The sequence below is a fragment of the Lepus europaeus genome, chromosome 5 (genome assembly GCF_033115175.1).
Source record: "Lepus europaeus isolate LE1 chromosome 5, mLepTim1.pri, whole genome shotgun sequence".
Lineage (NCBI taxonomy): Eukaryota > Metazoa > Chordata > Mammalia > Lagomorpha > Leporidae > Lepus > Lepus europaeus.
This window is the reverse complement of record NC_084831.1, coordinates 78,635,565-78,660,509: the sequence shown is the minus strand read 5'-3', so window position 1 is coordinate 78,660,509 and position 24,945 is coordinate 78,635,565. Positions and strand designations below refer to the sequence as shown.

Sequence of the window (24,945 nt, the reverse complement as noted above, 5' to 3'; positions counted from 1 at the left end):
CTGCGCGCCCCGCCGGGCTCCGCGGGCAGCGGCGAGGAGGCGGAGGACGAGGACGACGGCGATGCCGACTACTACGAGAACCTGCCCGGCGGCTCCCCGCCCGCGCCGGAGCCCGAGCCTGAGGGGGCGGAGGCGGAGCGACGGCCCCCGCCTCCCCTGGCGGCGGGCTCCTCCCCGGGGGCGGAGGGCGGCCGCCTGGAGACCGGCAGGCTGCAGACCCAGTTGCGAGAGGCCTATTATCTGCTGATCCAGGCCATGCACGACCTGCCCCCGGGCTCGGGCACGCGGCGGGGCGGCGGGGGCTTGGCGGGTCGCGGCTGCCCCGCGGGAGCCCGGGCTCCGGGCCAGCCCCCTTCCCCCCGCGGCGCTGCGGACTGCGGAGCTTGCGCCGGAGACTGGGAGCTGGGAGAAGGCGGCTGCCCTCGGCAGCAGGTGTCCCCGCCCCGGCCGCCTCCGAGGGACCCGAGGGGAGGCCAGCTGCGCACTCCTCGGATGCTGCTGTCCCGCTGCAGGAGCCTCGAGAGCCTGCGGGTGCGTGCGAAGCCGCCTGCCTTCCAGCGGTGGCCGAGCGACAGCTGGATCAGGTGCGGCGCACGCTGGGACCGGGACGAGCCCCCGCCACGTGGAGACAGGATGGACGGCTGGAGCGGGGGCAGCGCCGGGGCCGGGGCGCCCACCGGCCTCCTGCCGCCCGGCTCCGAGGGCCCGGGCCGCTCCCCGGGAAACCCTCCGAGGGATCCCGCGGGGTCCTCGGTGATGCGCCACGGCACGGGAGAGCGCCAGGAGGGGCCCCCTTTCCTCAAGCCGCCCGCAGTGACAGTGAAGAAACTGCAGAAGTGGATGTACAAAGGGCGCCTGCTGTCCCTGGGGATGAAGGGTCGCGCCCGTGGGACACCCTCCAAAGGCCCGGGAGCGCAGGCAGCCGCCCCAAATCGGGGCGCTTTGAAAGTGCGAGAGAGCCACGTCCTCTCGGTGCCTCCAGACCAAAGAATAACGCTGACAGGTAGGATAATTTGCAGTCCGACGACTACCGCCGCGAGGCTTGCTATGTTTACCAACTGGGCTTCGCTGCCGGGCGCCAAGACAGGTCTCGGTGACCGCGCCAAAGTCAGTGTCATGGAAGTGGCAGCTTACAGCGCTTTCGAGGTTATTTAGGATACTGCATTCACTGTTTTGCCTTTTTTCTTTCTTCTTCTTTTTTTCTTGAAGGCAATGGATGAAGAACTGGGAGTTTTGTTTCTTTGCTAAGAGCCAGCGTGCCTGTTCTCGAAATACGGCAATGAGTAAAGGTTAACTTCAGCACACACTTTTAGCAGGTTTACAGATGGGCGGTGCTGCCTTGATTTTATTTTATTTTATTTTATTTTATTTTATTTTATTTTATTTTATTTTTTTGTATTTTCTGTAGCTCTAGGCAAAACCGGAGACTTTTGTGGAGTTCGTGAATTTGAATCTGATCCCAGGTAGATTTTACAGACTTCATAAACTGTCATTTTACTTATTACACTTTTTTTTTTCTTCTCTCTCCCTGGCAGGAACACACACAGACAACCTCCCTTCCCAACCCAAACCCATAAGTAGCATTTCTTTTTAATTGGGTAGATTTAACATGCTCCTTCTCTCCACCTCCCTTCACCTCCTCAAAAAAAAAGCAACGTAATTTTATTGTGGAAAATCAGGGACTCCAGTATTTTAATAGAAAGAAACAGTGCCTCTCGTGTTCTTTTTTAAAAAGTGCAGACACTTAGAAAGTCATTTGTGAATTTTAGAGAAACTCCTTTTAGAAGTAAATTATTTTTAAAAGTGTATATTTTTGTAATAGGAATATTGTCCCTGTTTTTGTGTGTGATTTTTGATTATCACTGAAAGGTAATCAGTTCTCTCTTGAAACTTATTGGGTTTTAAATGTTAAAAATTCTTTTCTGGAAGTAGTATAAGACCTTCGAACTGAACCAAAATAAAGTGGCTTTTTGAACTACTGTTTAAAAAGACTGAGCATAAAGGCTTACTATCAGGAGTAATTTTTAAAATGTTACATGCTGAAAGGCAAAAAGTATTCATAGTACTTTCCTGTTTCACTGGTAAGGATTCCAATTCAACATTAGCTTCGTTGAGCCTATAAACACAACAGTGAAGAGAAGCAAGGTTCCCAAAAGTTCTAATCCAACAATGAGGACAAATAAAAGGATTCATTTAAAGTGTATGCATAGTGGCAAAGTGTTTTGTATCTACACATCTCTAATACTTATCTGTCAAATTTTATCCCCAGGGTTATAAATTCCGTTTCTCTTGGTGAAAAGGATAATAGAATGTAAACTTTTTGTAAAGTGAGGTGTGGTTTATACTGGATTCACATTAATAATAAGCATTTCCAGGAGTGAAGTATGTATGTTGATTTATTATACTTTATCACCACAATATCAATATCTCCCCCAATTTTGGTTCAGTTAACTCTTTGTATGAAACTCAGCAACTCATAACAAAATGTATTAAAAACTAGTCAAATGTTTTTTACCTGTTGATTGCAGAGTGAAACATTTACCATCTGATGGCTTTTGAGGCCCTCAGCAGTAGTATAAACATTCAGAGAGTTAAAATGTAGTAATAAATGTGGGTCCTCCAGGATGGATTCATTAATCTTTTTCATCAAGGAAACTGCTAGCTTTAAAACCAATTAAGATGAAACAGAATTATTGTGGTAGTTTTTTAGATATTTTACAAGAAATCAGAGTAAAAGCATAATCTCTGGTGGATGCTGTTGCTTTTAGGAAGGCTGGGAATAATTTTGTGACTTTTGCAATGTTTGCACATCTAACATAGGTTTGGAGAGGGTTTTTTTGCTAACTATTTTTCATGAAGGTTAGTGGTCTTATTAAGACCATTCTGGATACTTTAAGTGGTTCTCCTATAATCTTTGTATCCCTCCAAACAGAGATATGACAACTATTATTTAACAACAACAACAACAAAGTGGTGAAGTCTTTTGCGAAGGTTGGGCTACTGGTACCTGGATTTAAATTACCGGTACTAACGTAAATTCAAACTCCAATCTCTCTGATTCCAGTTCCCCTATTTCAATAAGGTCAATGGCACTGCAGTTTTTTAGAGGTTTCATTTAATTAATTTTAATAAATTGCTTGAGTTGAGGAGATGGATGGAATTTCAACAAGATTTAGAGGAATAAGCCATTTCCTCAGACTTGCAAAGAAGATGGGGGAATTCTAGAATTTAGGTTTTAAAACTTTAAGTATTCAATGTATGATTTTAAAGTTTTACCTTTAAATGTTTATTTACTTCAAATTGATGTTACTTGTATTCTACTTTTTAAATGTTTTCTAGCGAAATTATTTGGGGCTGTATGTTCTTGATGGTATAAGATGTTAAATATCGCAGCCGGCACCGTGGCTTAACAGGCTAATCCTCCACCTTGCGGTGCCGGCACACCGGGTTCTAGTCCCGGTTGGGGTGCCAGATTCTGTCCCGGTTGCCCCTCTTCCAGGCCAGCTCTCTGCTATGGCCCAGGAAGGCAGTGGAGGATGGCCCAAGCCCTTGGGCCCTGCACCCTCATGGGAGACCAGGAGAAGCACCTGGCTCCTGGCTTTGGATCAGCGAGATGCGCTGGCCGCAGCGGCCATTGGAGGGTAAACCAACAGCAAAAAGGAAGACCTTTCTCTCTGTCTCTCTCTCTCACTATCCACTCTGCCTGTCAAAAAAAAAGAAAAAAAAAATGTTAAATATCCCAAAAGGTTTATGTCACATTTTTCCATACAATATTATTCATGCAGTCTTTTTAAAAAATTTTTTAAGATTTATTTACTTATTTGAAAGTCAGAGTTACACAGAGAGACAGAGAGAGAGGGAGAGAAGAGAGGTCTTCCATCTGCTGGTTCACTTCTCAAAAGGCTGCCATGGCCAGAGCTTGGCTGAGCCAAAGCCTGGAATCAGGAGTTTTTCCTCTGGGTCTCCCAAGAGGGTTCAGGGGCCTAAGTACTTGGACTGTACTCCACTGCTTTCCCAGGCCAAAGCAGAGAGCTGGATCAGAAGTGGAGCAGCTGGGACTCAGTGGTGCCCATATGGGATGGTGGCACTGCAGCAGCAGCTTTATCTGCTATGCCACAGTGCTGGCCCCATGCAGGTATTTTTTAAAAAATACAATTGTATTTATATTTTGTGATACTCAATAACTTTATACTGGTATAAAGATAACTAATTTATGTAGGTATTTTGGAAATTTTGGAGAACATGACAAATAGAAACCAAAATGATTTTTTATTTTGATTTCTGACTCCTTCTAAGAACTACTAAAACTTTTGATATTACTACAATGCCAATGATTTGATGCAGTTAAGTATGTAGTGTTTGCAGATTGCCTAATTTGTTCCTAATTGAGATGATTATTTAAGAAATCTAAAGTCATTACACAAAGTAAATATTGTCAAGTTTCCACAAGCTTAAAGGTTACAAATTTTATTTGCCAACTATACTTCATTATACATCTTTATAAGTAAGTTTTAATTAGCATATAGTTTTCAGAAGTAAATTCCAAAGCAGCAGGTTGAGCTATTTCAGCCTTTTATTTATTTATTTATTTTTTTGACAGGCAGAGTGGACAGTGAGAGAGAGAGACAGAGAGAAAGGTCTTCCTTTTGCTGTTGGTTCACCCTCCAATGGCTGCCGCGGTAGCGCGCTGCGGCCGGCGCACCGCGCTGTTCCGATGGCAGGAGCCAGGTGCTTCTCCTGGTCTCCCATGGGGTGCAGGACCCAAGGACTTGGGCCATCCTCCACTGCACTCCCTAGCCACAGCAGAGAGCTGGCCTGGAAGAGGGGCAACCGGGACAGGATCGGTGCCCCGACCGGGACTAGAACCCGGTGTGCCGGCGCCGCAAGGCGGAGGATTAGCCTAGTGAGCCGCGGCGCCGGCCAGCCTTTTATTTTTTAAAAAAATAGAGAGGAGGATGACCCTGCCACCCATGTGGGAGATTTTGAAGCGGTTTCAGGCTGCAGGCTTTGGCTGGGGTTGTGGCCACTTGGGGAGTGAACCAACAGCTAGAGAATCCCCCTGTGTCTCTGTCTCTCGCTCTCTCTCTGTGTCACTCTGCATTTCAAATTAAAAAAAATCTTAGCATATGAAAAAATTAGCCTATTTTTGACTTAACTTTTCCTGCTACATGATCTGTGAAAGAAAAACATTTAGAGTGTTTTGGCTTCCAGTGTTTGTCTAAAATTTTTAGGTAATTATTTTATGATAGTATTTATCAGCTGGTGTGATTGTTAATTAACTTAAATCGAAGTTGACATTTGCTGTTATGCAAATTCCCACCTACTTCTTTTCTTAAATATTTGTAACTCTGATTTCTTCTTTATGAGCTGCATAACATTTGTGAATTTTCCCAGCATATTAGGAATTTTCCCACTAAATTCTTTCTGTGTAGACCCTCTTCAAAGTTAGTAGCAATAGGCATAAAATATTTGAGCTTTGAATCCTTCCCTTGAGAGATTATGCCATTGTACCCCCACAAGCAAATGCAATTGCTTTTTTTTTTTTTTATTTGTTTTGTTTTTGTTTTTGGAAGAGTGCCATGGAACATTGGAGTTGCTTGTGGCTGGAAAACTTTGAGGATTACAAATTCAGCAGAAAATTGTGTTGTGTGGATTTGAAAGTCCTACATTTCTGGATCAGTGAGTGATTCCAAGATAGGTCTGTTGTTTATTTTTTGAGAACCACCAAGGTTATTTTCTACACCTTTGCCACTCAAAATGTGTTTTAGTGTTTTAGAGCAGTGCTTATCAAACTTAATGTACATATGAATTCCCTGATAAATCTTGTTAAAATGCAGATTCAATAGGTGTAAGGTGGGACCTGGGATTCTGCATTTAACAAACTCCCAGAGAGGCTGCTGCTTTTCAGTGAATCATATCTTTGAGTAGTAAGGTTACAGAGTGCTCCTGCCCCCTAAAGTTTTCTTTTTTTAAAGATTTATTTGAAAGTCAGAGTTATACAGAGAGAGGAGAAGCAGAGAGAGAGAGAGAGGTCTTCCATCCACTGGTTCACTCTCCAATTGGCGGCAACGGCTGGCCGGAGCTGCACCTATCCAAAGCCAGGAGCCAGGAGCTTCTTCTGTGTCTCTCACGCGGGTGTGGGGCCCAAGGACCTAGGCCGTCTACTGCTTTCCCAAGCCATAGCAGAAGCTGGATCAGAAGTGGAGCACCCAGGACTCGAACTGGGGGTCCATATGGGATTTAGGCACTGTAGGTGTCGGCTTTACCAGTTATGCCACAGTGTGGGGCCCGTCCCCTAAAGTTTTGAAAAAGTATTCTGCCTCCTTCTGATACTTGATATTTAAACTAATCCCTAGTAGAGCAAAGCACTTGAGCCCTTTCTGCTCAGTTTTATATGTATGAATTAATGCGTAATTGCTATATTCGAGAAGTCTGAGCAGTGCCCTACATATTGGTGTCACCTTGCCCAGTAAGTGTTAGTGAGATCTTGGAATCTTCGACAGAGGAGGCTATACAGGATAGTGGTTAACATAATAGAGATTGTAGGTTCCTGGTCTGACTCCACCACTTACCAGGCTTCTATTCTTGGGGCCAGTTACCCTACCTTGTAGGCTTTAAGGGTGAAAAAAGATAATCTATTTGGTACTGTGCCCAGCACTTAGCTGTATTATCAAGAGGAAGTCAAGCCCGCTTTATGAGAAAACTGCTTTGCCCAAGGTCAGTAGGATTCTGGATAGAGAAAGAGAGATGATCAGAAGTTGAGAAATCCTGCCTTGGGGAGCATTGAGAATTGAGCAAGTCCCCACCGTTTTGAGGGGCGTTCTGCTCATCTTTTTCTTTTGATTTTCTTTTTCTCTTGCTTCTCTCTATTACTTTTGTGGAACTGAAAATAGTCTCAGAATTTTTCTTTGCTCGTTTCCTTTCTCAAAAGCTATGACACAGCTTTCTTAAGGGATTTTATTACCAAGCACACAGGAATAAAAATAAAAGAAAAAGTGCTGCTTTTCTTTTTGTTCTGCCCCTTTCTCCCTTTAGATTTATCTGGGAAATATTCAGCTGTCTCCACAAATGCACACACAGAAGCCCTAGTCTTTTTATTTTCATCGTTTCATTGGGTCTTCTAGGCTTGGCTGTTTAAACAGGGGAGGCTGACGTTTATTTAAACATGAGATTTAAATAAATTTCAGCATGTTTAATAATTTTCAATGTAGAATTAAACCCCTAATGCAATATTTGTGAGAATAGTTTTATTTAGGATTTAAAATTTTTTTAAAAGTTTATGTTACTTGCGAGGCAGAAGGAGACAGCTAGAGCAAGAGACCCCATCTACTGGCTCACTCCTCAAGTGCCTCCAATGACAGGGAGCTAGGACCCCAATCCAGGTCTCCCTTGTGTACTGCAAGGACCCAGCCACTTGAGTCATCAATTTGCCTCCTAGAGTGTGCATTATCAGGAAGCTGGAATCAAGAACAGAGCTGGGATTCTAACCCATGCACTCCTATGTGGGATGCCAAACACCGACTTCTTATTTAGGATTTAAAAAGAGAAGTAAAGAAAATCAATAGTTGGTTTCTCCAGTAGAAATTTTAAAATAATGAAAAGATGTCCGCAGATGCTGCACATTTTCAATAAGAACCGAAATACATAGTTTTCTTTAAAGATTTATTTTATTTATTTGAAAGAGTTATAGAGAGAGGTAGAGACAGAGAGAGAGGCCTTCCATCTGCTGGCTCACTCCCCAGATGGCTGCAATGGCCGGAGCTGTGCCAATCCGAAGCCAGGAGCCAGGAGCTTCTTCCTGGTCTCCCACACGGGTGCAGGGGCCCAAGGACTTGGGCCATCTTCTGCTGCTTCCCCAGGCCACAGCAGAGAGCTGGATCGGAAGTGGAGCAGCCGAAACTAGAACTAGTGCCCATGTGGGATGCCGGCACTGCAGGCCAGGGCTTTACCTGCTGTGCCACAGCGCCGACCCCTGAAATACATAATTTCTTAGTTTGCTCTGCTTCTGAGCTGGGTACACTAGTTAAATGTTCAGTAAAAGTAAATCTTCCAGATTTATTGTGAAATAATAGCCAAGAAAACAAAATTGGCAAGAGTAGTTCACTACTTTTCACAATATTTTTCCTAGTGATGAATTTTGCAGAGATTGTCTGTATTCTCTAACAGATTTTCAAAGTAAAATGACTTTAATTAGAATCTGAAAACTATAACATCTGTATTTAAAGTGAGTAAGGAGTTTTTTGCTTTGCAACTTTGCATACTTAGTTTTTTTTGTGCCTTTTTTCACCATATATATATATAATCAAAAGTTAAAGCTAACTCTTAATTTTATGCTAAAGAGGATTAGACATTAACTTTAAGCATGAAAGGGAGGGAAGGGAAGATTGCAAATAGTTTTCCATTTTGGTGAATTTATACCTATATGTATGCATTTAATTAACTGAGATAAAAATGATCTTTTAAATAATTTAGGGGCTGGTGTTGTGGCGTAGTGGGGAAAGCTACAGCCTGTGATGCCCAGCAGCCAGCATCCCAAATGGGCCTCAGTTAGTTTCTGCTGTTCCACTTTCAATCCAGCTCCTTGCCAATGGCTTGGGAAAAGCAGTGGAAGATGGCCCAAGTGGTTGGGCTCCTGCAAACACATGAGAGACCCAAATGAAGCTCCTGGCTTCTGGCTCCCGGTTTCAGCCTGGGCTCAGTCCTGGCTTTTGCACCCATTTGGGAAGTGAACCAGTGAGTTTGAGTTCTGCCTCTTTCATTACCAACTAAGTAGTCTTGGGGAAGTTACTTGACTTTTCTGAGTAGTACTTTATAGTTTTCAAAGTATAATTTGGACCTTAGCTCACTTAATCCTTACCAGCAGCTACTTTATAAGGTCAGCTGGGTTGATATTATTCAGAGGGGTCACCCACTTCCCTACTGTTAATGGATAGCACAATGTTGGGGAGAGTGGTGAGAACTAGGGTTTTAAGATTAGACAGACTTAAATCTGAATACAAGAGTTCACACCTTGACCATATTCCTCATGTCTTTTGAGGCTCATGATGATAATCAGTCTCATCCTGTATGATTGCTGTAAAGGTTAAATGAGGTTCGGGGCTTCCTTACTGCTTTATTTCTCATACGTGGCACATTATAGTCACTCATTTGTTGAATAAATAAATGGCTGGCATAATAGAGATTCATGTGGGCTTTCTTCCCTTTTGATTTCTTGTTGAATTCTTGCATCTGGAACTGTTTAACCTTGTGTGTATATGTGTGTGTTTTTAAAGTAACCTGCTTGGTTGAGTACATATTTAGGATTAAAAGAAAGGAAATTTACATTTTTAAAAGGATTTTTTTTCAGTAGAAGTGAAGTTGCTGAAAGCCTTGATTGTGCATACCTGATTTTGGGGTTGTTAGGCTCCTTTTAAGATTACTGTATTTTATCACTGTGTTAGACCATTGTTTTTTAGTTGCTGTAACTCCAAGATGAATTAATCATATACACACTTAAAGTAGCATAAAATGATAACTCTGAAATTCATAAAGCTGACATGATCTTAGATTTCTGAAAATGTGGTTTTGTTTTAATAATCTAAATGCAGTAATTTCTCTTATGGACATGTTTAGCTTATTGATTGTCATTGAAACTACACTGCATTATTACCATTACAGATATTTATTTAGCTTATTGACTGCCTTTAAAACCTGCTTTATGGAAATTCTTTGGGGGCATAAGAGATTTTCCTCTTTAGATGGAATTAATGCTGTATTTACATTTGTAGAGTGTGAACACATTGTGTTAACACTTATATATACCCCCCATTGAATTTCTTATGGACAGGTATTATTTTGTTCATTATATCCCTGCTTAAGTTTGTGCTTGGCCAATAATAACAGTAGTTGTATTGTACTTACTTTGAAATTGTATACCTGGTTTTAATCTGTGACTGTCTTACTGGATTTTTATTTTTATTATTGCCCTGGATCTTTAGGGCTTAAGCCCTGTATATGGTACTACTGTGCTGGATTGTTAAAAAAAAATCAATGTTTTGTTAAATTTTAATAATAAGTAAGGCATCCTTTTTTTTGTTTGTTTGTTTTTGACAGGCAGAGTTAGACAGTGAGAGAGAGAGAGACAGACAGACAGAGAGAAAGGTCTTCCTTTTTCCATTGGTTCACCCCCCCGAGTGGCTGCTACGGCCGGTGTGTTGCGGCCAGTGCGCTGCGCCGATCTGAAGCAGGGGGCCAGGTGCTTCTCCTGGTCTCCCATGCGGGTGCAGGGCCCAAGGACCTGGGCCATCCTCCACTGCACTCCTGGGCCACGGCAGAGAGCTGGACTGGAAGAGGAGTAACCAGGACAGAATCCAGCGCCCCAACCGGGTCTAGAACCTGGGGTACCGGCACCGCAGGCGGAGGATTAGCCTAGTGAGTCGCCGTGCCCGCCAAGGCATCCTTTTTTGTTAGATATTGAAAGTCAATCATTGTGTGAAAATATAGGAACCTTGAGTTTTCTAACTAGTCCTGTGATAGCGAATTGAAATTATTCAATTATCAATTAAAAGCCTACTATGTACAAAGCACTCCATATAAGCCTTTTAATTAAAATTTTATTTTGTTTTGAAAGGCAGACAGATCTTCACCTGCTGGTTCACTTCCCAAATGCATGCAACAGCCAGAGCTGAGCCAGACCAAAGCCAGGAGTTCCTGGAACTCAGTCAGGTTTCTCACATGGGTGGCAGGGACCCAAGTAATTGAGCCATTGTCTGTTGCCTTCCAGTGTATGCAGTAGGAAGAAGCTGGATGGAAAGGGGAGCCAGGGACTCAAATCCAGGCATTCTGATACGGGATGCAGGTGTCCCAGGCAGTGTCTTAATTGCCACACCAAATGCCTCTAAATGAGCTTCTTAAAAAGTATGTTTTGCTTAGGGTAAGCACAGTTTATATAATGCAGTGTTAGAGTTTGTATATCTTTTCCTTAGGATTTTATGACACATACTGGCAGTCTGACTTTTAAATAGTAGAAATAATATTTAGATAAAAAATCCAAATAATTTTTGGTTCAGTTTTAATCTCTGTGATTAATACTAGTTTTCCTTCTTCTACTTTTTAAAAATTTTAATAACTGGTCAAAAGTGACAAGTCTTCCTTGGCACACCAGGCATTATATTCTATCTTCTTTTCTTTTTTGAAATAGATTTATTTGAAAACGTCTATGGATCTTCAATGAAGAGAAGAGAACTTGAAGATCTGAAGGATAATATTGAATTCAGAGGTCATAAGCCACTTAACAGCATCACTGTTTCAAAGAAACGCAATTGGCTATATCAGAGTACTCTGCGATCTCTTAATCTGGAAGAAGAAAACAAGAAATGCCAAGAGAGAAGTCATTTACCCATCTCGCCTGTGACTCTGCCAAAACATCAGATGTCACAACCTTTCCTCAAAACACCTGAAGAATACTGTACATATATGGTGTGTAATACTACAGATTCCTCATTATCAAAAAACTGTTCTTTAGACTTTAATGAGGAGAATGATGCAGATGATGAAGGAGAAATATGGTACAACCCCATTCCGGAGGACGATGACCTTGGTGTATCAGGTGCCTTGAGTTTTGGGGAGGCAAAGTCTGCTGTTCTGAAGCTTCCTGCTGTCAGTTTGAGCGTATTTTCTGGTAGTGCCCTGGTGAAAGCAGAGCAGCATACCGAAGACTTGCCTTGCTCCTCTGAACATTCAGGTGATGTTCAGACCATGCAGTCAAATGAATTGCATCCTGTAGATTCCATCCATCCCACAGAATTTGGACAGCAGTACAAGCCAAAGCTAGGACACAAGACACAAGAAAGTGTCATGTTAGAGGACAGTCCTATATCAAAATCTCCCTTTGCAGGTAAAAAATGATCCTATGCGTGGTCTGCCTTTCTTCTGCTTCTGTTTCTTCTTGATCAGTTCTTGGATAGTAGCTAAAACTAAATATAAGTACCTATTGTGTTTGTGTACTTTTCCTTATAATGTGGTGACGTTTCCATGAAAATAAAGAAAACTCCAAAAGATTTAGAAATATTTTTTATAAATGCAATGGCTTAATTATTACTATCACAGATTTGGTTTTATAATCTGGTGTGCTTTAGAATGTTGATCCTTTGAGGCAGTAGTTGCTTTTCTTTTAGTTGAAAGAATGAAATCTTGAAGGAATAGAAGAGAAAGATACAGCCTTTATGTTAATCTTATTTTTTTCATTCATCCATTCATTCATTCACATTTGGCCTGGACTCAACTGAAAAGTTGTATATTCAATGTACCTCTAGTTATTAGTTTGTGTTTTTGGGCCAAAGGAAAAGGAGAAGATAAATGGGGGATAGAAGTTAACACTTTTCAAACAGAGGCTACAATAGTTAGAAAATCAGACAAAATAGTGGAGTGAACCTTTCATGCAGATCAACCTAATGAATATATTTCTCGTGGATTGCCTTTAATTTTCTGTTGTGCTTCTTTTATTTTTATTTATTTATTTTTAAAGATTTTACTTATTTATTTGAGAGAGAGAGTTATAGTCAGTGAGAAGGAGAGACAGAGAGAAAGGTCATCCATCCATTGGTTCACTCCCCAATTGGCCACATGGGTGCACGGGTCCAAGCACCTGGGCCATTTTCTACTGCTTTCCCAGGCCACAGTAGAGAGCTGGATTGGAAGAGGAGCAGCCAGGACTAGAACTGGCACCCATATGGGATGCCAGCGCCGCAGGTGGAGGATTAACCTACTGCGCTACCACTCTGGCCCCTGTTGTGCTTCGTTTAGTCCTGGGCAGGCATATTACCGAGGATGTAGAACATAAGGCACATTTGGTCGCAGCTGTTAAATGTAGAATACAAAGCAGTTCTGTTTTATATTAAATCATTTTAATTTATAGAGTTTTAGATGATACAGAATATTCAAAGATGCAGGGCAAAGCTGATGCTGTCCATGCCTTTTCCCATCTCAAGAGCCCTTCAGTTTTATTACTTCCTACTTAAATGACAGAAGCCTATTTCCAGCCACTATCTGTATCTTTGCTTGAGAACTTTCTCTGAAGTCTTGCTGAGGGGTTGGGGGGAGCGTATGTGCCGGGTATCTCTGCAGGGCCGCCTGGGAGTGCTTCTCAAGCAGTGGCTGATAGGAGCTGATATATGACTATCCCAGCTCCATCACTCCTTGAGTGATATAATTCTGAATCACTATTTTCATTGTTTCCTAGAGTTTTTAAAATGTTTTTCCTATGAGGTTAAGCTGTAGTTGCCCAAAGTGACAGTAGTCTGATACTCACTTTGAATTTTCCCTTGAATATTTTCATTCCCTTGCTGGTGTTTCTGTACTAAGCAAATAAAGTACTTTCATTTGCACCCTTAGAGTAAATATTATTATATTAAGAGAAATAAGTTGCAAAATTATACACAATGTGCTGGTAGTTTTGAAAGAAATGATGAAAGCTATATTGGAAATGTTACTTTTTTTCTGGATGTTGCGATTTAAAGTATTTAATTTTTTTCTTTGTGCAATTCCAATTGTAGACTAATTTTCCAGAGTCGATGTGTGTTTTGTAATCTGAGCAGTAGTTTGGAATGCAGCTTGTGATCAGGGAGGAGTGATAGGGAAGGCTGTTAATATCACAGAGAGTGATGGATGTGGAATGGGGCAGAGAAAGCAAGAGAGTAAGAACAGAGTTAGACATTGTTGTCTGTGAAGTGCATTTTGACTTAAGGTTACTGTCATGAAAAAGTTTTTTATGTCATGGCAAATTGTGAATCTAGAAAAGCTAACAGACATTTGAAAAAACAAAACTTGGGACTGGGTGTGTAACCTGGAAGTTAAGAGTCTGAGTCCCATATTGGAGTCTCGGGTTTGATTCCCAGCTCTTGTTTCTGAATCTAGCTTCCTGTTAATGCAGACCCTGGGAAGCAACCCAAGTAATTAAGTTCTCGACACCAATGTGGGAGACCTTTATTATGTTCCTGGCTGCTGGCTTTGGCCATTGCCTGTCCCTAGCCATTGCTGGCATTTGGGGAGTGAACCAGCAGATGGGAGGTCTCTGTGTGTCTGTCTGCCTGCCTGTCTCTGCTTCTCAAACTTAAAAGTGTGAAATGGCTTCCATTTACATTTCCATTCTTCCTGGCATTCTTCTCTAGTCTGTTTTCTTTAGCAGTATTGGCAGAAAGCTGTTGGGAAGTTGACAGAGAGACTGGTTGAATTTCAAATACATTTTTCATCAGAGAGTAGGAAAGCTAATTTATAAGTAATTTTAATATGAATGACGAAAAATTTTTTAAAAATCATCCTAACACAAATATAATCTATTGTTTGCTTCCTAACTTCCAATGGTGTATCTTTTATCTAATGGCAATCATTGTGGATGTTTTGGTTTATGCTATTTTCATTTACTGTCTTCATCTTGCATTGTAACATGTTCATTAATACTGCTTCTCAAGCTTTATGGAATCTAATTGGGCCGATGTGTCCTGATCTACTTGACTATTTCACTGCTATTGCTGTGATCTTCCTCATGATCATTATTTGTTTCATTAAGGATAATTGCTGAGGGAGGGGCAACATTGCAGTATAGCTGGTAAAGCTGCCACCTACAATGCTGGCATCCCATATGGGTGGGTGCTGGTTCACGTCTCAGTTGCTCCACTTCCAATCCAGCTCCCTGCTGATGAGCATGGGAGAGCAGTAGAAGATGGCCCAGGTCCCTGGGGCCCCTCCTACCCACGTGGGAGACCCAGAAGAAGCTCTTGGCTCCTGGCTTCAGCCCTGCCCAGCCCTGGCTGTTGTGGCCATTTGGGGAGTGAACCAGTAGTTGGAAAATCTCTCTGTCTCTTTTTCTCTGTAACTCTGCTTTTCAAATAAATAAAATAAATCTTTTTTTTTTTAATTTTTATTTTTTTGACAGGCAGAGTGGACAGTGAGAGAGAGAGACAGAGAGAAAGGTCTTCCTTTTGCCGTTGGTTCACCCTCCAATGGCCGCCGCGGTAGCGCACTGCGGCCGGCGCACCGCGCTGTTCCGATGGCAGGAGCCAGGTGCTTCTCCTGGTCTCCCATGGGGTGCAGGACCCAAGAACTTGGGCCATCCTCCACTGCACTCCCTGGCCACAGCAGAGAGCTGGCCTGGAAGAGGGGCAACCGGGACAGGATCGGTGCCCCGACCGGGACTAGAACCTGGTGTGCCGGCGCCGCAAGGCGGAGGATTAGCCTGTTGAGCCACGGCGCTGGCTAATAAAATAAATCTTAAAAAGGATTAATTACTAGTATCATTACTGAACCTTTATGGCTGGTAACTATTATTGGTAATTCCTGTATTATATTTCCTAAAAGATTCACCAGTTTGATGAACTCATTTATTAAAAAAAAAAATCAAGCTCCTGCAATGTGATGTCAATCTCTGGGTGCCTCAGGAGTGTGCCAGTTTCACTTGACTCAACCTGGTTCATAAGTTTAAAGGTTTTCATTTTGTACGTTCTTATAGCTTGGTAGTCTAAGATTTGGTTAGTATAGTTTTTTAAGTGCATGTCAGCTTTGGTAATACTTCAGCTCCTAGAATTTACAAAACCAGAGCATTTTTGTTTTAATAAATTCAGTCTTGTCTGCAATAGACGCTGCTAATATGTGTAGTGTTTGATTTCACTTTAATAATCAGTGAAGGACTTTAGTAGGAATTGTTTACTTATAATGTGAGGAAGGAGAATGTTTCATTCCTTAGTGATTTAATAAAATCTAGAGTGATTTAATATACAAGGTAGCTTTTCTAGGCTGTGACAAAATAGATGTTTGTATCAGGACCCTGGTTTCTATAGAATGTTTTAGACTGTGAAACCATTAGAATTGTACTACAATTTGCAGTACAAGGGGATGCTTTGTCCAGTTTATCAAACACTCTTTTTCATATTCATTGCTTAACAGAAAAACCCAGTGGGCATACTTAAAATAATCCTTTCTCTATAAATAAACTACTTCTTTGTCACTGGGTCACATAGAAAGTGGTAGAGGGAGAAAATCATATTAATACTCTAAACAAAGGTCTCAATCTATTGGCTTTCTCTCTGTCTCTCTCTCACTGTCCACTCTGCCTGTCAAAAATTAAAAAAAAAAAAAGTTTATTTTCATCTACTTAGGCAGAGCAACAGAGATAGAGATCTTCTATCCTCTGTTCATTTCTCAAATTCCTGCAACAGTCAGGGCTCAGCCAGCCAAAACCAGTAATCTGGAACTCCGTCTGAGTCCCCCATGTAGGTGGCAGAGGCCCAAGCACTTGAGCCCTCGTCTGTTCTCTCCCAGAATGTATTAGCAGAAAGTTGGATGGGAAGCAGAGCAGCCGGGACCCACCCCTGACTTTTTAAATGAATAAACACATTTTATCATTTTAAAAAGTTACTTTTTAATGGGGCCAATGTTGTGGCACAGTGGGTTAAGCATCTGCCTGTGATACATCCCACATAGGTGCTGGTTTGTGTCCTGGCTCTCCCACTTCTGATCCAGCTCCCTGATAATGGTCTGGGAAAGGCAGTGGAAGATGGCTGAGTGCTTGGGCTCCTCCACCCATGTGGGAGATCCAGAAGGAGCTTCTGGCCCCTGGCTCAAGCCTGGCCCAGACCTAGCCGTTGTGTCCATTTGGGGAATGAACCAGCAGATGGAAGCACGCGCGCTCTCTCTCTCTCTCGCTCTCTCTAACTCTGCCTTTCAAACAAACAAGTAATCTTTAAAGAAATTACTTTTAAAAATTTATTTATTTGAGAGGTGAGGAAACATAGTGCACTCTTATTGGCTCCAGATGCCTACAATGACCAAGGTTGGGACTGGCTGAAGCTGGGAACTGAAACTCAATCTAGATCTCCTGTGTGAGTGACAGGGATCCAATCAACCATTAAAGCCATTGCTCCTGCCTCCCAGGGTCTGCATTACCAGGAAACTGGAGTCCAGATTGGAGTTAGGTGTCAAACCCAGGTGCTTAGATGTGGGAAGCAGGTGTGCTAATCAGCATCATGACCATTAGGGTAAAAGCCTAACCCACATTTTCTCATTTTAATTGTGAAATGTAATGTTATATAAATTAGCTTCTGATATTAGAGCTATTATATCTTTTTTAAAGATTTATTTATTTATTTGAAAGGCAGAGTTACAGAGAGGCAGAGGCTGAGAGAGAGGTATCTTCCATCCGTTGGTTCACTCCTCAAGTGGCCACACCAGCCAGACTTACCTTGAGAATTAAATGAGAGTCTGGAAGCAAGTGTTTGTCATCACCTGGGGCACCTGCATCCCATACCTACGGCCTGGTTCGTGCCCCAGCTCCTACTTTTCCTATGTAGCTTACAGCCAATGCACACATAGGAGGCAGTAGGTGATAATGGCTCAAGTACTTGGGACCCTACGCCACAAGGTGGAGACCTGGATTGAATTCTGGGTCAGCCTGACCCATTCCTGACTGTTGTGGATGGAAGATCTTTCTCTGTCTCTACCTTTCAAATAAAATGAAGATAAATACAAAAAATAAAAAAAGGTCTGTGCATACCAAGTAAGCCCAATAAATATTTGGAATTATTGTTTAATCACAGTGAAATATTAATAATTTATAAATACTAAGCTACTTTTAATATTTTTACCAAAATATTTATAGTGGTTAATCTTTAGATATATGGTTTAGGCTATGATTTATTTGTACTTTTTTGTATTTTTAGAAACTTTACAATAAACATGAATAATCTTGACATTTAACAAAGAATAAAGCTATTTTCTTACACCCAAAAATTTAAAAGCATTTCTATATATTATTCTGTGTACTTTGATATAATTGACAATTATATGGAAGTTTTTTGTATCTCTGTAGTGTTATTATATTGAAATTGCAGTAAACACCCTAATATAGATTTTTTTTTTAAAGATTTATTTATTTATTTCAAAGGCAGAGTTGGGGGTGGCGGAGAGAATGAGAGAGAGAGAGAGAGAGAGAGATTGATCTTCCATCCACTGGTTCACTCCCTAAATGACCACGATGGCAGGGGCTGGGCCAGGCTGAAGCCTGGAGCCTGGAACTCCATCTGGGTCTCCCACATGGGTGGCAGGGACCCAAGCACTTGGGCCATCTTTCACTGCTTTCCCAGGTGCATAGGCAGAGAGATGGATTGAAAGTGGAGCAGCTGGGGCTGGCGCTGTGGCTCACTTGGTTAATCCTCCTCCTGCGGCGCCAGCATCCCATATGGGCGCCAGATTCTAGTCCTGCCTGCTCCTCTTCCAGTCCATCTCTTTGCTGTGGCCCAGAAGGGCAGTGGAGGATGGCCCAAGTGCTTGGGCCCTGCCACCTGCATGGGAGACCAGGAGGAAGCACCTGGTTCCTGGCTTCAGATCAGTGCAGCACCCGCCGCCATGGCCGTTTTGGGAGTGAACCAATGGAACCAATGGAATGAAGACCTTTCTCTCTGTCTCTCTCTCTCTCACAGTCTATAACTCTACCTGTCATATAAATAAATAAATAAATAAATAAAAAGAAAGTGGAGCAGCTGGGACTCAAACCAGCACTCATATGGGACCAGCCCACTATGCTACACAATGCCAGCCTCTTGCTACTATTCTTGAATGGGGAAATGAAAACCTGAGCTTCTAACCTCCCCACTGAGATAAAACAAGAGAAGAATTTTTTTTTTTCTGTGAAAGAGCATGTTTAGTTGGTGTTTTGTTTTGTATTTTTTAAATATTTATTTATTTTTTTATTTGAGAGGCAGAGTTACAGAAAGAGAGAGGGAGGGAGAGAGAAAGGTCTTCCATCTGCTGGTTCACTCCCCAAATGGTCGCAACGGCCAGAGCTGGGCTGATCTGAAGCCAGGAGCCAGGAGCTTTAGAATCTCCCCTAGTCCGTAGCAGAGAGCTGGATCGGAAGAGGACTAGCCAGGACACCAAATGGCATCCATAGGGGATGCCAGTGCCGTAGGTGGTGGCTTAGCTTACTATATATGCCACAGAACCAGCCCCTACTTGGTGGTTTATAAAATAGGAATACAAGTAGAAATTAAAACATGTAACTTTATAATAGCTTCTTTTTTTTTTTTTTCTTTTAAGGTCCTGGGATCCTAGCTGCTACAAATAGGACTGAATTGGGAATTATGGAACCATCTTCTCCAAGCCCTAGCCCTGTGAAAAAAGGCAGTTCAATTAATTGGTCTTTGCCAGATAAAATAAAATCTCCACGGACTGTGAGGAAACTTTCTATGAAAATGAAAAAGTTGCCAGAATTTAGCCGAAAGCTGAGTGTTAAGGGAACCTTGAATTATTTAAATGGTCCAGAAAATAGTCCTTCCTTGTCTAAATGTAACTGTCAAGAAATTCATCATGCTGTTATTCTTCCTTCTGGGAATACAACCACAGCTGCAAAGAGGAATGTTATAAGCCGGTACCATCTTGATACCAGTGTGTCTTCTCAGCACAGCTACCAAAAGAAAAGATCTGTGAGTTCTAAATACTCCTGCAAAGGTGGTTACCTCAGTGATGGAGATTCACCTGAACTTGTAACCAAATCTAGCAAACACGGCTCTGAAAACAAACTTGGAAAAGGAAAAGAAATAGTTCCAAATACTTGTAGCAAAAATGACATAGACATTGATGCTTTTAGACACTATAGCTTTTCTGATCAACCTAAGTGTTCACAATATATATCTGGGCTCATGAGTGTGCATTTCTATGGTGCAGAGGATTTAAAACCACCCCGGATAGATTCGAAAGATGTCTTCTGTGCAATTCAGGTAGATTCGGTGAACAAAGCAAGAACAGCTTTGCTCACATGTCGAACAACGTTTTTAGACATGGATCATACTTTCAACATAGAAATTGAAAATGCACAGCATCTGAAACTCGTAGTATTTAGTTGGGAACCTACTCCAAGAAGAAACCGAGTGTGTTGTCACGGAACTGTTGTCCTTCCTACCTTATTCAGAGTGACAAAGACACATCAACTGGCTGTTAAACTAGAACCTAGAGGTCTTATTTATGTGAAAGTGACTCTTATGGAGCAGTGGGAGAATTCTCTTCATGGACTAGATAACAATCGAGAATCAGTAATATTTGGTGTTGATATTCGAAAAGTTGTGGAGAAAGAAAATGTAGGATTGATGGTGCCACTTCTGATACAGAAATGTATTCTGGAAATTGAAAAAAGAGGCTGTCAGGTATTATTTCACTTTGGTTCTTTACTACCTCCTTTATTGATTGATTGATTATAAGTGTTGGCGATGTAATTCAAGGTAAAGTAAACAAGTAAACTTGGATATTTTCTTGTTACTATTCTTTATATTTATCCATTTAGTGCTTGGATATAATTCATACCTTAACGTCTGTTGTCAATGACTGAGACCATGCTAGATGATTCCACAGTTTATGTTTTGACACAGATGTATGGGTCTTCTAAGATCAAAATTGCTTTACTAGCAAGAGCTGATAACATAGGCAAAGACAGATTCATTTAAGAAATGTTTCTGCATGGTTTGACATTCCTGTGAGAGAAAGTTCCAATAGTGAATTCTCCAACCCTGCTTCACTCCTACTTTTTTAGTCCCAGTCTCTGGAAGGCATAAGCCTATCTGTCTCTTTATTGTGGAATATCATGAAGTATGAGGAGAGATCCTACTAATAAGGACATATCTCATTTTCTTTTAAAAAGCAAAGGCAATACCTTAAAACAAGAAGAATATATAGTGTTATTTGTAGCAAAATATGTAATGCTAACCAGTTAATAGATCATGTCTGGCCGGCGCCGTGGCTTAACAGGCTAATCCTCCGCCTTGCGGCGCCGGCACACCGGGTTCTAATCCCGGTTGGGGCGCCGGATTCTATCCCGGCTGCCCCTCTTCCAGGCCAGCTCTCTGCTGTGGCCCGGTAGGGCAGTGGAGGATGGCCCAAGTGCTTGGGCCCTGCACCCACATGGGAGACCAGGAGAAGTACCTGGCTCCTGGCTTCGGATCAGCGAGATGCGCCGGCCGCAGTGGCCATTGGAGGGTGAACCAACGGCAAAAAGGAAGACCTTTCTCTCTGTCTCTCTCTCTCTCTCACTATCCACTCTGCCTGTCTAAATAAATAAATAAATAATTTAAAAAAATATTAAAAAAAAAAAAGTGGAGCAGCCAAGATTCCCATCTGTACCCATATGGGATGCTGCATTGCAGGCAGCAGTTTAACCTGATACAGTGGTAGTCTTACTTTAATAAAAGTGTTCCCTTCTAAAAAAAAAAAAAATAGATCATGTCTTCATTTATTTATTTTAATATATGTACATAATACCTGTACATGTTCTATGACAAAGAAAAACAGCACGTCTCTGAGAATATTATTCTAAGGTATAGATAATTATATTCCTTTATGACACATGTTACCTTTAAAAATCATTGTATTTTGAATTAGTTCTCCTTTGTTCCTATCAGAATTTGGCTTAAAAGACAAAAAATATGAGAGTAAATATTATAGAAGATAAAATATGATTTCTTGATTTACAGTAATGCACCTTGAACTTAATATAGAAACAACGTAAGTTAGTGAAATTGTCATTAAAATGCAGAATACCTAAATTCTGATTTTTCCTCCATTACTACTTAACAGTGTAATGTTGGGCAAGTCACTTAATCTCTGTAAGGCAGCTAAATTTTTGAAATCTTTTTATTTAATAACTTTAAGAAAAATTTATATAATGGGAACAAATTTCCTGTCTTGAAACCTCTTCTAACTCAGATACATAATTCCATCTCTAGTTTATGTTGTTCATGTGGGAACAAGAGCTTTATTTTCCAATCCTAGTTTAAGCCATTTTTTTTAAAGTTCTCCATTTCTTCCTTTTTTTTTTTTTTTTTTTAAATAGTGTAGGGTTCAGAGATTAGGCAGACTTTAAAGCTAATTATTAAGCACAAAGTTTTGTAATTGAGTATTAAAATGTAACTCAATGGCACTATACTTTTCATTTTTTTTTTTTTTTATTTGATAGGTTATAGACAGTGAGAGAGAGAGAGAAAGGTCTTTCTTCCATTGGTTCACTCCCCAAATGGCCGCCACGGCCGGTGCTGCACTGATCCAAAGCAGGAGCCAGGTGCTTCTTCTTGGTCTCCCAGCACTTGGGCCATCCTCCACTGCCCTCCCAGGCCACAGCAAAGAGCTGGACTGGAAGAGGAGCAACCGGGATTAGAACCCGGCGCCCATATGGGATGCTGGTGCCACAGGCGAAGGATTAACCTAGTGAGCCACGGCGCCGCCGCCCCCCCCCCCCCCCCCCCCGCTATACTTTTATAGTGTGCTTTTTGAAATATTTATAGAGAGCAGCTGTGTAAAGACTATTATCATTTACCAAGAAAACATGTTTAACAATGAAGAACAGATTCTGTCTCTGAGGCATAAGAGTATAAAAGTCAGCATTTGATGTTAATTACATCCTAAAATATCCTTTCCTTTAAATACCTATATTAGGTATTCCTTTTATTCATATTTTTTAAAAAAATATTTATTTATTTATTTGAAAGAGTTACACAGAGAGAGGAGAGGCAGAAAGAGAGAGAGAGAGAGAGAGCGAGAGAGGTCTTCTCTCTGCTGGTTCTCTCCCCAGATGGATGCAACATCTGGAGCTGCGCTGATTGGAAGCCAGGAGCCAGGAGCTTCTTATGGGTCTCCCACGTGGGTGCAGGGGCCCAAGGACTTGGGCCATCTTCTGCTATCCCAGGCCATAGCAGAGAGCTGGAGAGGAGCAGCCAGGACTAGAACTGGTGCCCATATGGGATGCCGGTGCTTCAGGCCAGGGCATTAACCCACTGTGCCACAGCACTGGCCCCTAAATAAATATATTTGTAATGTCATATTTTTTGAGATAAAATGGTCCATTAATATATGCTTCCTGTAGGAAGTGGCATTCCTTTCATTTGTTCTAGGTTTATCTCCTTCTCAAGTTCAAGGAGATACATCCTTACCATGGCTCTATGTGACACCTAAATATGTGTAATCAGAAGGCTATAATCAAGATGGTTTCTTTAGTTGTGGTAGCATTTCCTTTCATTCTGGTTAATGTTCTAGTTTCAATTTTTGGTTGATCTGCCCTCTACCATGCCTTTCTTGAGATGATACAACCAGCATAACACCTGTTATTCTCAATGTGAATGCATCAGGAATGAGGATCAAATAGACAATTTGAATTTTCATCTTAGTACATTCCTTGATTACTCTTGTTATGTTGATCCTTTTGAATGTAGCACTCCTTGAATTACTACCATCTCTTAGGAATAGTTTTAGGTTCTGTTAACTGTCTTTTGGTTAGTATTTATGGCTTATCATCTTCAATATTTTGGACAACATTTCCTTATTTCTTTTATTAACACTTTCCCAGGTTGAGTCTTACTTCTGGTATATTCTGTTACTTCTTTAATGACTCATAAATAAACCTAGAAATATCACCTATGTGTGCTCCTTCCTCTAGGTCATTTATAATGTTTTATAATGACTCCTATTCAGATCTTTGAAGGATTGGTATTGCTTTATTTCTGTCTTGAAGTAATTTCTCCGTAACTTCATCCAATTCTCTAACCTCCAAAATATAAGCAGTCTTTGATATGGAAGTGTATATGACAGCCACTTTTTCTCCTTAATTATCTTGATGGTTTATTCTTTTAAAGAACTCTTATAGTATAATCAGGAATGCTTTTTCTTTACAGAGATCATGTTGATATCCTCTCTTTGAATTTGTAGTGAACTTCTTAATATTTTAAAACCTAAATGAACTGTTTTAAAAGTAAATTTTTCAATTTAGCTTGGTGGGATGAGTGATGTTTGTATACCTTATATAAGTTTTGAGCTAGAGTTTTTTTAGTCTTTTTTTTTTTTTTTTTTTTTTTTTGACAGGCAGAGTGGATAGTGAGAGAGAGAGAGACAGAGAGAAAGGTCTTCCTTTTTGCCGTTGGTTCACCCTCCAGTGGCCGCTGCAGCCAGCTCATCTCGCTGATCCGAAGCCAGGAGCCAGGTGCTTTTCCTGGTATCCCATGCGGGTGCAGGGCCCAAGCACTTGGGCCATCCTCCACTGCCTTCCCGGGCCATAGCAGAGAGCTGGCCTGGAAGAGGGGCAACCGGTATAGAATCTGGCGCCCCAACCGGGAATAGAACCTGGTGTGCCAGCGCCGCAAGGCAGAGGATTAGCCTGTTAAGCCACGGCGCTGGCCTTTTTTAGTCTTTAATATATTACTTTAATGAAATTTCCCATATTTTATAATCAATTAATTTGAGAAAGTTAAAAACCGTTGGTTTCTTTCTAAGAATCTTTTTTTATTTCCCTACAATGCTTTATACAAATAGTATACTGGAACTTCATTTCTGACTGTATATTTATTGTATGGATAAAGAAACTGAGTTTAAAGAGATTAAATAACTTGCCCAAATTACCAAGGAAGGAGGGACAGAGTGGGGCTTTATGACCCCAAAGCCCTTGGTTAACTGTTGTGCTGTACTGGTTCAGTCTAGAACAAAAGACATGGAGGGGCAAGTTCTTGGGGCATGGAGATATTGGTTGAGCATATAGAATGAAAGAGGAGTGATTGTATCTTAAGATGAGATAGCCAACTTCATAGGAATCAGATTAAATATAAATGAAATAGTATGATGTTTTAATTACATTTATCAATATTTCTTGGTTTATAGTAAGATTTCAAAAGCTGTTTGAGGTATTTTAATTAAATGCCATTAGAACATATTGCTTGCCTAGTTCATGTGATTTACTGTACTGTTACATTTTCTCATTATCAAGTTCACCATAATGTGGCCATAATTTTATTTCTAGGTAGTAGGCCTGTATCGATTATGTGGTTCGGCAGCAGTCAAGAAAGAACTTCGAGAGGCCTTTGAGAGGGATAGCAAAGCTGTTGGTCTGTGTGAAAATCAATACCCAGATATAAATGTAATAACAGGTAATAAATAGATTTTGTCTTATGT

At 41.3% G+C, this 24,945-nt stretch overlaps 1 protein-coding gene across 1 annotated transcript in view; it reads left to right on the top strand.

The window, feature by feature from the left end:
- Window positions 1–240: 240 nt before the first annotated feature.
- The window catches only part of SYDE2 (synapse defective Rho GTPase homolog 2), a 60,615-nt gene continuing 35,910 nt past the window's right edge, over window positions 241–24,945 (top strand). The window contains exons 1-4 of the mRNA XM_062191641.1: window positions 241–1,003; window positions 11,180–11,875; window positions 19,066–20,168; window positions 24,794–24,920. Of these exons, the coding sequence (XP_062047625.1) occupies window positions 256–1,003; window positions 11,180–11,875; window positions 19,066–20,168; window positions 24,794–24,920 (2,674 nt within the window). The 5' untranslated portion in view covers window positions 241–255. The remainder of the gene's footprint in view (window positions 1,004–11,179; window positions 11,876–19,065; window positions 20,169–24,793; window positions 24,921–24,945) is intronic.